This window comes from Rhipicephalus microplus, chromosome X (assembly GCF_043290135.1).
Source record: "Rhipicephalus microplus isolate Deutch F79 chromosome X, USDA_Rmic, whole genome shotgun sequence".
Classification (NCBI taxonomy): Eukaryota; Metazoa; Arthropoda; class Arachnida; order Ixodida; family Ixodidae; genus Rhipicephalus; species Rhipicephalus microplus.
This window is the reverse complement of record NC_134710.1, coordinates 89,267,663-89,281,336: the sequence shown is the minus strand read 5'-3', so window position 1 is coordinate 89,281,336 and position 13,674 is coordinate 89,267,663. Positions and strand designations below refer to the sequence as shown.

The 13,674-nt window shown below is 44.7% G+C and overlaps 1 protein-coding gene across 1 annotated transcript in view; it reads right to left on the bottom strand.

The window, feature by feature from the left end:
* Nucleotides 1–10,988, bottom strand: part of LOC119176738 (uncharacterized) — a 32,440-nt gene extending 21,452 nt beyond the window's left edge. The window contains exon 1 of the mRNA XM_075876376.1: nt 9,269–10,988. Within this exon, the coding sequence (XP_075732491.1) occupies nt 9,269–10,828 (1,560 nt within the window). The 5' untranslated portion in view covers nt 10,829–10,988. The remainder of the gene's footprint in view (nt 1–9,268) is intronic.
* Nucleotides 10,989–13,674: the final 2,686 nt, after the last annotated feature.

The following is a 13,674-nucleotide window of genomic DNA, read 5'->3' as shown; positions in this document are numbered from 1 at the left end:
AAATGCTCGTGAAGGTTTCTGTCGTTATGTTTGATTGATATGTGGGGTTTAACGTCCTAAAATGCACCATATGATTATGAGAGACGCCGTAGTGGAGGGCTCTGGAAATTTAGACCACCTGGGGTTCTATAACGTGCACTCAAAGCTGAGCACACGGGGCCTACAACATTTGCGCCTACATCGGAAATGCAGCCACCACAGCCGGGATCTGTCATGAAACGGAATGACTGAATTATAGTCACACAACAAGAACTGATTCAGCTTAGATGGTGTCAAATAGGAAGCCATGGTGGATTTAAATGAATTTATGTGTCATGGGAGAAAAAAAGTCAGACTTGTCAGCATTGTGAAAAACAGGGTTCTCGTTCGTATTTCTGGCCTTACACTGACAGTCATCACTGCAGAGGTGCTTCCTGTTGTTAGCCCTTTTTTTTTATTCCAGCGCCTTGGAAAGGAGTGCTTTATTCTTAGGGGTCAAATGGTCATAGACAAAAACAGGGGAGATGCCGTTGGATATGCCAATGTCATTCAGGCAGAGCCTTGCTTTGCGTGCTTTGCTGATGAAATTATTCTTCGTTGCTCGAGAACAAAATCTCGCGATTAAGTTCTTTTTGCTTTTATCTTTAGTAGAGACTCGATGAACAACGTCAAGAGCAGAGGGGCGACTGTACATACAATTTTCTTTGCTACTGTTTCCAATGCAGCGTCAAAAGTCTTAATCCTGAGTGCAGTCTTAATCCTGAGTGGAAGTCTTAATCCTCAGTGTCCCCTGCACTCAGGATTAAGACTCAGGATGCGGAAATACTGTTCGAGCTCTGAGACCATTCGTGACCTTGACTTTTTTTGGTTGTATTTGTTCAGAATGAGTGTGTTTTGTGCGAGTTTCACTAAGTAAAGTTAATAAGTGTGCGACCAACTGTCTAAGTATTTGGTCACCAGCCAGCTTCAGTACTTGCACAAAAAGAATCAACAATTAGCCCCAACCGCAGGCACAGTTAGCTTTTTGATCGTATTCGCTCCGAACAGGACAAAAAAAAACTTTTCATGTTGGCAATAGACCACAGCACGTCGAACGATCACCTAACATGGTAGTGTCTCCAGCAAAGTGGTCCTCTGAAGCAAAACGGAGTTTAATGTAATTATATGACCGCTAGTTGTCCACTTAGGAAGCCTGCAGGAATGTGCACACTGAATTTAAAGCTGTTTCAAGAAACGGGGGGCGTGTTACGCGCCTTTGAAGTTTGCGTCCACAAATGTGAACGCCGGGACTGAAAGGGTTACTGATAGCGCAGAAACCTAGCATTAAATGACAAAATTTGGTTAGATTGCAAATACCGGAACGTTCCCAATCGTATATTTACTTAAAACATGCGATGAAATAATTGTTCAAAAACAAAAACAAGAGGTCCGGAGTGCCATCCAGCTGCCGGTAACGTACTCCTTCACCAGAGCAGGATTCGCCACCCTGGTGCAGTATCTGGCTACAACCTTCCACGAATACAGCAATTAACCATTGACCCTCTGTCCCCAGTGGATGCCAAGCAACTGTCCAAGACGGTGGTCAGACCTGTGACGCAGCGGAGGGTGCTGAGAATCTTGGGGTCCGGACAGGCCGCCATTGGAGTCTGAACTTGGAAATGCCTTCAACGCTGTAGAACGCTATCTAGTGAGGCTAGCTAGCTGTGCTATTCAATGAATTAGACGGTGTTAAATGGATTGTAATAGGGCTTAGCGAAGTTAGGAGGACACGTGAGGTTTATACAGTGGATATACAGAACGGAGACGTCCTATGCTACCATGAATTAGTTGACATAAAAGAACGAGGGGTGGGGTTTCTTATACACAAGAGTATTGCTGGGAACATAGAGGAATACTATAGCATGAGTGAGAAGATGGCAATTATCATAATTAAGTTTAACAAAAGGTACAAGATGAAAGCCAACGCGCCCACATCGAGCCTTGATGATGATTTGGTTGAACGCTTCTAAGGATACGCATTTATACAATCTGTCTATAATAATGTGAAGTCACTGTATACTATTGAGATGGACGATTTGAATGCCAAAACAGGCAAGAAACAAGCCGGAGATCATGCATTGGGGATATATGGCCTAGGCTCTCGAAATGAAAGAGGGGAGTTACGATTAGAGTTCTCAAAACGTAATAATTTACGAGTATTGAATACCTTCTTCAGAAAACGGGTTAACTGTAAGTGAACGTGGCGAAGTCCTAATGGCGAAACTAAAAAATGAATTCGACTTCAATATGTGCGCACACTTAGGCATTGTACAGAATGTAGAAGTAGTTGGCGCCCCACCGTGGTGGTCTAGTGGCTAAAGTACTCAGCTGTTCAAAAAATTCAAAAAAGTTAAATATATATCGACGACGTTTAACTTCGCGAAGGGTATTATTGTACCCCTAACAAGTGCGTTTTAAACCGGAGTAACTTAAGCCTTGCGTACCAAAATATTATGTATTCATTCGGTATAAGGCAAAACGTCTGCTATCGGCAATCATGCATTTGTGATATCGCTAAATGTATTTTTATAATTAACCTGTTGTCAAATGGTGTTCATTGCACAAATACTGTAATTTCCATTGCTAAGGAGTCACGCTAGCTGTTGTCCTAAACACATCCACGTGAGAACGTATACTTTAAAAATAATCCTGCAAACGGCGATCTGTAAACATTTTCAGGATGCTGCCGAGCCAGTGGACGAGGACGTTAATGAATTTCGAGGACACGCATGAGATCGACTGTTGTCTGGGTTTGGACTCAACGATTCTTCGCCAATCCCCCAGAGTGGGTGTGTGCCACAAATTCCGCGCACGCTCTACTTCTACTTCGTCTCGTGCCTCGTCGACCTCCCGCTGCGTTTTTGCTCAGATGCGCGATTGTGGATGTTCAGCGCTCGCTTATTCCGGGCCCGTCGGCTTCGAGAGAGTGGCTGCTGCCAGCGCTTCCGCTGACCTGCGTGCGTGTCCCGCTGCCTCGACTACTATGCCGTTGTTCTCAGCTTGTGTAAGAGGCCGCACCTCCGTTCCAAACGGCGGACGGCCAATCCCTGAAGATTGCCGAGCTTCCGCCACGGGCAGTGAGGAACGTCGCCGCTACGGACGCGTATACTCGACTACCCGGTCAACGACTTTGCATGTACCTCCGCTGCCATTCGATGCGGCCCTACCCCGAGGCCTGAGCCACAGCCGAAGCACCACGTCTTCGTGGCACAAGAAGATATACGCGTCAAGTGTAACCACGCAGGGCCGACGCATCTGTCTCCGCTGCTACTCGATGCGGCCAGCGCTTGAGGCCTCTAGCACAGCCTACATGCCATGTCTTCGTGGTGATAGATGTGCGTGTGTCCACAACTTGGACGGCGGTCCGTCGCCGAGCAAAGCTGTCGGTGGCGAGAATCCGCTGAAGCTGGGCGGGGATCTCTTCGCAAGTCCTTGGCCCGTGCTTAAGAAAAGCCCTTCAAGATCTGGTCTTTCCGCCACGGTGATAGCGGCAGCGGCTCCAAAACCAAGGCATGTGGCACCAGGCGTCAACAACAAGAGCACTTGCCTGCGCATGTTCCGTTTCGGCAAAGACAAGACCACCGGGAATGTCGGCGAATTTTCACTTCACGAAGGTTATTCTACCCCTAATTAGTGCGTTTTAAGCAACCGGAATAACTAGGCATTGCCTACCCCAAGTCATGTATTCATTCGGAATAAAGCACAACGTGTGTGATCTGCCATCATAATTTTGTGATATCGCCAGATGTATTTTTTATAACGAACAACCTGCAGCAGGGCTGTAGCCAGAAATTTTTTTTCGGGGGGGGGGGGGGGGGAAGGGGGGCGTGGCGTTTCACACCAAGCCGATTCGCGGGGTGGGGTGGGGGTGGGCAGGCGTCAGCTTTTCGCTCTGACGTGACTAACAGTGCTAGTTAGTGCAGATTGTTTGCATGAGTATGAAAGTCATAACCTCCCTCGATATGGGTGTGCTTGTGAATGTAGTAAATAAATGTGAAGTAATCGTAGTAAAATACAGTAAACAACAGATACAGTGGCCGTTTGGAGCAACGGCCTCTCGTCGCACCATTGAATGGACTAATCTTCGAAAACGCATCTTTGCGACGGCCCGCCTGATCGGAGAAGACATCGTTAATCGTTAATCTCTGTTAAGCGTAGATTGCGTAGTCCTCCGCGGAGCGAAGCGCGTTGCATAAGTCAAGGACGGCTGCGCTAACAACGTGGAATGAGACTCATACGCTGCATGTATTTGTACATTCATAATTGAATTTTGGTCGTGCTTACTTTGCTGAGCGAATTTCTTATTCTCAATGTTTGTGACTGCATGCCTAAGGGAATGATTTTTGTGATAAGCTCTATATATCAAGCAGTCCTGACGCAGTGATAGCTTTTAGTCAACAGTTTTTACTTTACTGCGCGCATACAAGTGTGCTTGCGATACCCAATAAGTAAGTTTTTTGTAAGTTATGCTGCGTGCTGGCAAAATGATTTCGCACGCGTTATTTTTCGAGCAGATTTTCTCGCAACCTTGGTTGGCAATACTGTTGCACTGTGACTTTTGATAGCAATGAATTACTCCAACCTTAGAGGTTTGATCGTACAATTAGCGAGGGCAAAGTAATCATTGTTGAGAAATGTTCACTCGGTCCCAATCGAAAATGCACCTGGAAACAAACTATACCTGACATAGAAATCTTGTTCGCGGCGTATATGCCCCAAAAAACGTAAGTACGCGCAAAAACGTGTAATGTTCTCGTTTTTTCATTTCTTTTTGTAGCTTTGGTTACTCTGCTCCCTGAAATGATGGCGTTGATGCAAGTGTCTTTCGTTGTTTGCAAATGTGCAGCCGTCATTTTCCTTTGCGTCAAAATATTCAGAACTGTACAGAATATTTCCCCTCGCAGCACAGATATGGTATGTATACACTGTTTTAACTAGTACGTCCATTCAGGTTTGCAGCACATGCGCCGGTGCGAACAGCAGCAGTATCGTACCACATACAATCCGGGTGGTCAGGCCACTAGTAACAATAAATTGAGCTCCAGTATTCTTCAGAACATTGTGCACCATAATCAATTTCTCAGAACGCGTGAACTCCAACGATAACTGTCAGCGCAAGCCACACGAGTTTACTTACGCTGTACTGTGCACCATCCATGCCTGGCGGTTGTCTGTTTCGGACATTCTCATGCGAGTCACTGGAATTTCACTGCTGGCCTTCATTCCTTCACATTCATTCACGTTTCTGGCCTTCATTCCTTCACATTCATTCACGTTTTAGATGTTAAATTTGTACTTTACGAATTTAACATCTAACGCGTAGTAGTGAAATATATTCGTGAAATTGATCAGGAAAATAGAAGTATCATCACACCAGTGTGAACGGTTTCATAGCGCGCGCCGCTTTCCAAGTTGCTCTTAAAGTACAAAAGATGGCGACGCTTTCGCCTGCGCCACCACTTGCTGGATTTTCTTTTGTTCTGTGCTCTCCAGACTGATGCGATGCCCTTCCATTTATTTAGAAAAGGGAACTAGATTACTGCTTTATGGGCCAATACGAGAGTCATTGAATAAGGCGAGATTGCCAGCAGGACTTCCAAACAGCTTACTATGCACCAGCTCATTCATTTCACTTATTTATAATGACATGCTGCCTTCAAAATTTCTGTTAATAAATGAAGAGCAATAAATGTAACTCAGTATTACAAAGCTACAAATAAGTATTAGTAACACAGTCTCCACGATTCATTTGCAAGATGAAATGAAATAAATTATCTGAAATTAGAGTCTCGTTGGCATCGTGTTGTGTCTGATCATTATCTATATATCCTCGAAAAACTGAATGATTAGGAGCTCCTGAACTAATAGGAAAAGGGTGGCAAGAGAAGCTTTGTGCATGCGTGCGTGTTTGGTCAACGCAGTTATCACTCTGAGGGGTAATTCTATACGCCTAAAGCACCGCAGGAAAAAATAATCACAGAGAAAGAGCGAGACGCTCTTTCTCTGTGATTATTTCTTCCTTTCGTGCTTTAGGCATCTAGAATTACCCCTCAGTATGACGAACCAACAAGCCCAACAACAAGTACTTCCCAGTAATCACTCATACCCTTGTCGCCTTCACGATCAATAGAATAGGGTTGAAGAAGTTCCTGACCAGCTGATGTAATTACTAAATGACAGCTAACATATATGCTCATCCTTCCCAGTTTGTAAGACTTATCCTTGTGTATGATTGTGGTGCCGAGAGTCGTCGGAGTCTAGGAATTCGAGCTGACGCTTTGTGGTGAGTGATGCAAACAACTCATTATTTTCTTACAAAGTTTCTTGCCATGCGCTGCTTTCTAGAACTATAAATAATTGGGCCTTCCCTCTTCCTCCAATGTTATTAGGATGACCGTAGATGTAATTACTAGTACGTACATCTGACTCCCGACTGAAGACCGCTGTCTACTACCATATCTATTAAACAGAGTTTTAATTACTACTCAAGATGCCAACAAAATAGGATACGGCCTTAAAGGCAGCGCCTGTCTTAGCTCTTACAAGCTTTTCGCGTTTAATTTTCATGCACTCAAACTACCGACGGGGTATGAGCTCAACGTAACAATCACGGAGAAGAAAGCAATCAGTTCGCAAAAAAGAAGCTTGCAACTCGTCAGTTGACAGGAAACGTCCGAGTAGGAGCATACGACCAGTCGAAATCAGCTAAATCCCGACATTGCAGACACTTTGAAGCCAACAATGTCGAAATTGAGTGAGATAGGGAGAAGTTGGGAGAGAATAATTGGGTGAAAAGGAGCGTCATATAGAGACTTATAAGCTGGCCTAAGCTCGCAAGGTCCGAGGTTCGAAGCCGTGTCTTCTTACAACAAAAGCTTTCATAAAATCACAACTGGAGTCTCGCGCAGCGCCGAAGTCTTCCGCAGCTGCCGCCTCCACCACCGGTGTCCGTAACCACAAAGAACAAAATTAGAAAAAAGAAAACCTAGCACCAGTGACACTGGGGAGCTCGAACGCAGGTCCGCTGGGTGACAGCCCAGTATTCTACCACTGAGCCACCCTGGTGCGTGAAACCCGTTGGCAAACTTGCCTTGGCACTCTTGATGTCGGAAAAGCAATCGCGTTAATACAACTTGTACAGCGTTATAAAACAGCAAAACAACCAGCAGTCATCGTACGATGCGAATAGCGTCATGAGTGTGCCGTCCAAAGCTCCAACTCTATACAAAAGCTTGTTCTTGTTCTACTATTAATTGTGGCGCATGCCCCCTTCAGGCGTAATTCATCATCGTCGTCAGCCACTGCATGAATAATTGGCACAAAATTCCTTGCAAGTGTTTAGCGGATTCCACGCTTCTCAGAAGAATGACGAAAAATAGCACATCGAACGCTGGCCTAATACACAAAATATTTATTATTAATGCCGTAGTGGGTATCCAGCAAGTGTGCTTGCAACAGTTACCCATTGAGTGTTTAGAAAAGGCTCTGAAAGGCCGCTCATTTAGCTTTTTCTGTGACTGTGCTGCACTTACCACGCAGACCTGACGTTTTCTTTTTCTGAACTTTCAAACAGTTCGGAAAAGAAAGCCAGGCGAGCTACGAGTCAGGGGACCTTGAGAGCTCATAGGCGGTCAGGTGGTATTCTACAGTGCTAATAACGTGCCACACAACCCTCTACTTGGGCCCTTGAAACACGAATTACGATGCTATTGTCAGAAACGCATCAAGTTCATGTGGCATAATTCTAAGGCAATCAGTATTACATTCCAAGAAAAAAAAGGAATAGGAATCATGCATTTCGAAATAAACAAAGGATTAGGTACATCGTAAAAGTATACAGAAGGAGGTCCCGTAGTCATAAACTGAAATGGGTCCTCCTGTGCATGATAACATGATGAATAATATATACAAAATGGCAATATGTAAGCTTAATAATGACATAAGGTAATATAATACAAAAAAGCAAATCAACGAACAGCATTAACAAAATCATTGAAAAAAAGAAGAAAAGTAGTGAGGCAAAGTTATTAAGAGTAAGAAGAGTAGGGCGTGAAACATATTCAAAAAATAAAATAAAATTGCAGTGCAAAGGGATATGATGGTAGAAAAGGAGAAATGCAGCCAAATTTCGATGAGAATGCGTATACCGTAGGCCATTTTCTTTTTAACGCTAGAGACGTGTAGATGAAATTTAAGGTGGCGATCAAGATCGACAACTAAAATCGTAAAATCGTTAGCTGAAGAGATTGTGTGATTGTTGATGGAAATGTTTCGAGTAAGAGTGAATGAATGCTGATGCGAGGAAAAGATGACATATTTGGTCTTATTATGATTCATTAGAAAATACTTTCACAACACCTACATATTTTCAAGAAATCTTCATTTAGCTTATTTATTAGCGTAGATACGCAGTGACTAGAATATAAATACCATCGGGTTGTCAGCATATAAAATACAATTAGATGAAAAAGGGCAAGGCGGCAAGTCAATAATATAAAATAAGAAGAGTAGGGGACCTAATATAGACCTCTTGGTACACGTGTGTTAGCCACTGCTTATTTAGAGTAAAAACCAGATATATCGACGGTTTGTTCTATCCTGTGAATGACTGCGGATAAGGAGCAAAGGTGGACTGGTCATTCTAACAGCTTTGAGTTTTGCGAAAAGAATGGGAAGAATAATAGTGTAAAATGCTTAAGAGTAGTCTATGAATATGAATGCTCCAAATTCACTTAGATGAATCGCCTTTTTGAGGTATTCGGTAAGTGTTATGAGAAGTATATTTGTTGAAAGCCGGAGAGAAAGCCGAACTGATTGGCAGAAAGAATATAGCTTTAATTTAAACAACTTGTGATTTATTTTTTGATTATTTTGAGTATTTTGCTCGAAATTAGAAGAACGCAAATGGGTCTATAATTCTGTAATATTGTACCCTCATCTTTTTCGAGAACAGGGATGACGCGACCACGTTTTATTTCACGAGGAAAAACACCAGATTTAAAAACGAGGTTGATGACAGATGAAAGAACGTGAGCAATGTGTTCTGCGATCATTTATTATGGTTAGCTTTCATATTATCAAGTCCAGCACTCGTGGCGTTAACAGCCTTGATTGTCGAAAAAACTTCATCTGTAGTGGTCGGGAAAAAAAAAAGAATGAGGAAGCAGAATCAATAGCACCATAAAAGAAGGCATCACATAATTCATTAGAGATATCTACCAGAATACTATATACTATGTTGTCAAATTTATTTCTTGATGTAGTGCTCTGGTTGCTGTGGTTTAGGTACGTGTTGATGATTTCCGATTTTTTTAGCGGTACGCGGTAGCCGACGTCGGAGCCAGGCGTGCCGCAGCGCCGCCGCCGGAGTCATGCGGGTCGCAGGGTCCCACTCCAAGCACCGCTTGAGGAAGTCCACGAACATGGGGTCGTCGCAACTTTTCAGGGCGCTTGACCAGTTCTTAGAGCCCGGAGGACCACGCAGCTTTCCGCGTCTAGACCGTCCCGCGCCTAGAAGTACGGCGCCGAAGGGTAGCGTAGTGACGGTGCAGTAGCGCGGGTAGCCCTTGGAGCTGATGAAGTTCTTGGCCCGCTTGGCCTGGTCGAGTAACTTCTGAGGTGGCGGGCCTAGCAACTTCATGATGCACGCCAGCTGATCGGCCTCGTCCTCACCAGGAAAGAGTGGGTGCCCCGTGAGTAGCTCGGCTAGCATGCAGCCGAGACTCCACATGTCAATGGGCATGCCATACTTTGCACCCAGTATCACCTCCGGCGCTCGGTAAAAGCGCGACTGGATGTAGGTGTAGACGCGTTGGTGTTCGAAACACGACGACCCGAAGTCTATGACCTTGATGCCCAATCGACCCTGCTGTTTGAGCAGCACGTTCTCGGGTTTCAGGTCGCAGTGTATGACGTGACTGCGGTGCAGCGCGTCCAGGCACTGCAGGAGCGAGTGGGTGAACTTGCGCACCAGCTGCAGGGAGAAGCTCTGGAACTTGTTCTTCTTGATCAGCTCGTACAGGGTGATGGACAACAGCTCGAATGTGATGCACGTGTGGTTGCGGAATGTGAAGTGTTCCAGCATGTGGATCAGGTTGAACGTGTTGTCGCGGTCCTCGCGACGCAGGAAGTCCAGTATGCGAATCTCCTCCTGCGCCTGCCGGTGGAATCGCTTCTCGTTGCGAATCATCTTGAGGGCCACGTATTGGTGTTGCTTGTGGTCGTACGCTTTGACGACCTGACCGGAGGAGCCCTTGCCCAGCACCTTGAGCATCTCGAAGCGGTACGCGATGTGATCGTGCGTAACGTGCAGGTACGAACCTTGATCGTCGTCGTAGCCGCAGTTGTTCGGGGTTCCTGGCGCTCCCTGGCGCTTCTTGGCGTTGGCGCCTAAGAAGTAGATCTGTGGATAGTTAAATATCTCTTCATGCTCATACGGGCTCAGCTTGTGCATGTACATCTTCATCACCTGCTCCGGCGTGGCCGCCAATGTTTTCCCCGCGCCGCCGTCGCCGCTTCCGACAACGGCGACCGCTTTGTTGTCGGGCGAGTCGCCGTTCTGGTCGACGTCGAACAGCTTGTGGACGCTCGACCGGAACTTCAAGCCCGCGATGGTCTGGCTCTTGATGGGTGGCAGCAGTAGACTGCGCCCGTTGCCCCCACCGTTTCCACAGAGTGCCGAAGAGTTATTGTTGTTGGCGGCGGTTTTCTCGATGTAGCCGGTCTCCGACGAAGGCACCGAGCCATTCATGTTGGCGATCAGGGACCGCGTCCGCGACAGGTGCATCGCGGTGCACTCCCGGGAACTCATAACTGCCGCTTGCGGCCGCCGCCAACCACTGCCGCCTGCTCCACCACCGCGCCACCGAACAAGAGACCCAGGCCTAGCGCGGACATGGACGCTCGGCCGCCTCGGCTGCGCTACACTGGGCCACCATTATTGCCCCGGCTGCTGCCGCTTGCTTGCTTGCTTGTTCCTTTCTTTTGTGGCTCTCACCCACTAAGGGGGACTGGCCAAGAAGCCGGTGGTTAATGCAAGTAAATGCCTATAGATTTTCTAGATTAGGGGAATATGATTACTGTGTTTTGAGTGTGAAATTAATTTGGCGCAATGTCAGGAAAAAAAGAAGAAAAAAGGGGGGGGGGAGAAATAATAGAATTTGTTGAATATCTGTGGTGGAATCGTTATATGGAATTCTCCTGAAAGTTGAATCAGTGCAGTGTATCAGCTAAATAATAAGTGGTAGTGTGACTAGTAAAATTCGAGAGCTGATCGCTGACTCAGCAAGGTAATCTTCTTGTGTTATATATGAATTTGCAGAGAGCCCCGCAGATGTTCCTGTCACTGTGTCCCAATGAAGTGGCCCCAAAAGACAAAATATTGGGAGTACTAAGTGATATTCCTAATTTTCTGAATAAAATTTCGAAGCAGTTTTTTCTTTGATTTTTGAATCGCTGACATGTGATAAGAAAATGGTCGATATGTTCAGGTTCGTTACAGCTTGAGCACAGTGGGGATGGCACCAGACCAGGCCTGTTTAAGTAGAAATTAAGAGGTGGTACACGGCAACGTAATTTTGTTACCAAGATTTCCAATTTACGCGTGAGACACCATTTATTATTCCATGTGAAGTGCAGGTGCGAGAAATCTGGATTCGGTATCATGGTTTCTGATGAGTCTTCAAGAAGGGAAAGTTTTCTAAACCTCGCTGCTGTTACATAAGCTATAGGAGGCATGATTGGCACAATCAGAAGATCAAGAGATGTTCGCGCAAGTTTGTCAGCCATCTCGTTTATAAATATACTACGATGGCCTGGCACCCATAACATTCGCACTAGACGAATGTTTGCTGAGATTAATGATTTAAAATTCCCTAGTACTGCTGATGTCGACAACGATGATAAGAATGAACACACGGAATACGAGTCAGTCACTATCACAGCTGTCGAATGAGTCGCAGGAAGTTTACAAATAGCTATTATAACGGTCATTAATTCCGCTTCAAATATTGGTGTATAATCTGGGAGGCGTAATGAAAATGACCAGAATAATGAGAGAGAAAAAATACCCACACCTGCCTTCTCGCCACTCATAGATGCATCCGTTCAATTACTGTATTAGTACCTAATTGAGACAGGTGTTGTTCTAATAAACAAATCAAATATTTAGAGGGCAAGTGTTTAGCGTTCATGGGGAAGATATCGTCAAATTCTATTTGCACTTGGCCGATTGGTTTGACAGATGGTGTGATCTCGAATATATTAACATTTAAAGCATCTAGAAGTGTTTGAACAAATAGCACTTGAGGTTTATATACACGGGACCAATGCTCATTGAAAAAGACACCAGGCTCGGCAAAGAATACAAATTGTCGCCTTCTTAAAGTGGATTCAGAAAATTTTAAATAGGTGTTTACTGTAAAATACGAAATCTGCAAGCAAGGGTGGGTATCCGAGCTTCTTGATACAAAACATTGTTAGCTGTGAATTTCGGCACACCTAAACAACTACGTAGGGCTTCCCGCTCTAAGAGAATGAGGGGTTTATTTTGTATGCTGGTCCACCAGAGAATAGTACACATCCGAATTCAAGAATCGGACGAACGTACATGCGATAAATCATGATCAGCGTATCTCTGCGAAGACCGGAACGGAGGCGGTCAAGCCTACCTATCATTCCAACAGCGCGTGTAGCCTTAATTTTAATATATTCAATGTGGTCACGCCAGCTCAGTTTTTGATCGTACAGTACACCGAGATATTTAATACAATTAACCTGGGGTATTATTTCTTGATGGTACTGAAAAGAAATAGTAACTGGTGCGTCCAACGGAAAAACTATTATAGCACTTTTAGTTGCGTTCAGGTTCATATGAATTTTCTGAAACCAGGTTTCCAATGTTGCCAAATAACACTGTAAAGTCGAATGTAGTGAATAAATATCGTTGTCAGATGCAAAGAACGCGATATCATCTGCATATACATACACGTGTACTTTATCACTCTTTGGTATTGAACTTAACAAAATGTTAAATAGCACAGGCGATAGAACAGAGCCTTGAGGAACACCTCTCGTTTGGCTATACTTCGGCGTGGAAACACCTCGTTGGAAGCAGTAAAATTTTCTGTCTTTTAAAAATTCGTATATCCAATTTGTTATGTACTGCGGGAACGTAAGCTATTTTAGGACATTGATAAGAATAGCATGTTCAACACTGTCATATGCCTTGGCTAAATCAAGGGTTACTAGGGCCGCATATTGTCGTCTGTGCCGAGCAAGCTTTATACGAGCCTCTAAATCAACATGCGCCCACCATATAGAGTAACCTGGTCTAAATCCAATCTGGCACGCACTGAGTATCGCATTATCTGTTATGAACTTCGTAACTCTAATGTAAAGTATTCTTTCTATTACCTTAACTACGTGTGATGTTAAAGCGATTGGCCTAATGTTGTCTATCTGCATTCCTAGTCCCTGTTTTTTAAAAAGCGGTATTACTTTTGCAAGTCTCCAGTCAGGAGGCATCCAACTATTTTCAAGTGAATAGTAGACAAGGTTAAGGAGGTCTTCAGGAGAGATGTCGAATAATATTTTTAACATTTCTTAAGTGACGCCATCTGGTCCAGGACCTGTGTTCGGCAGAATACGAACGACGTG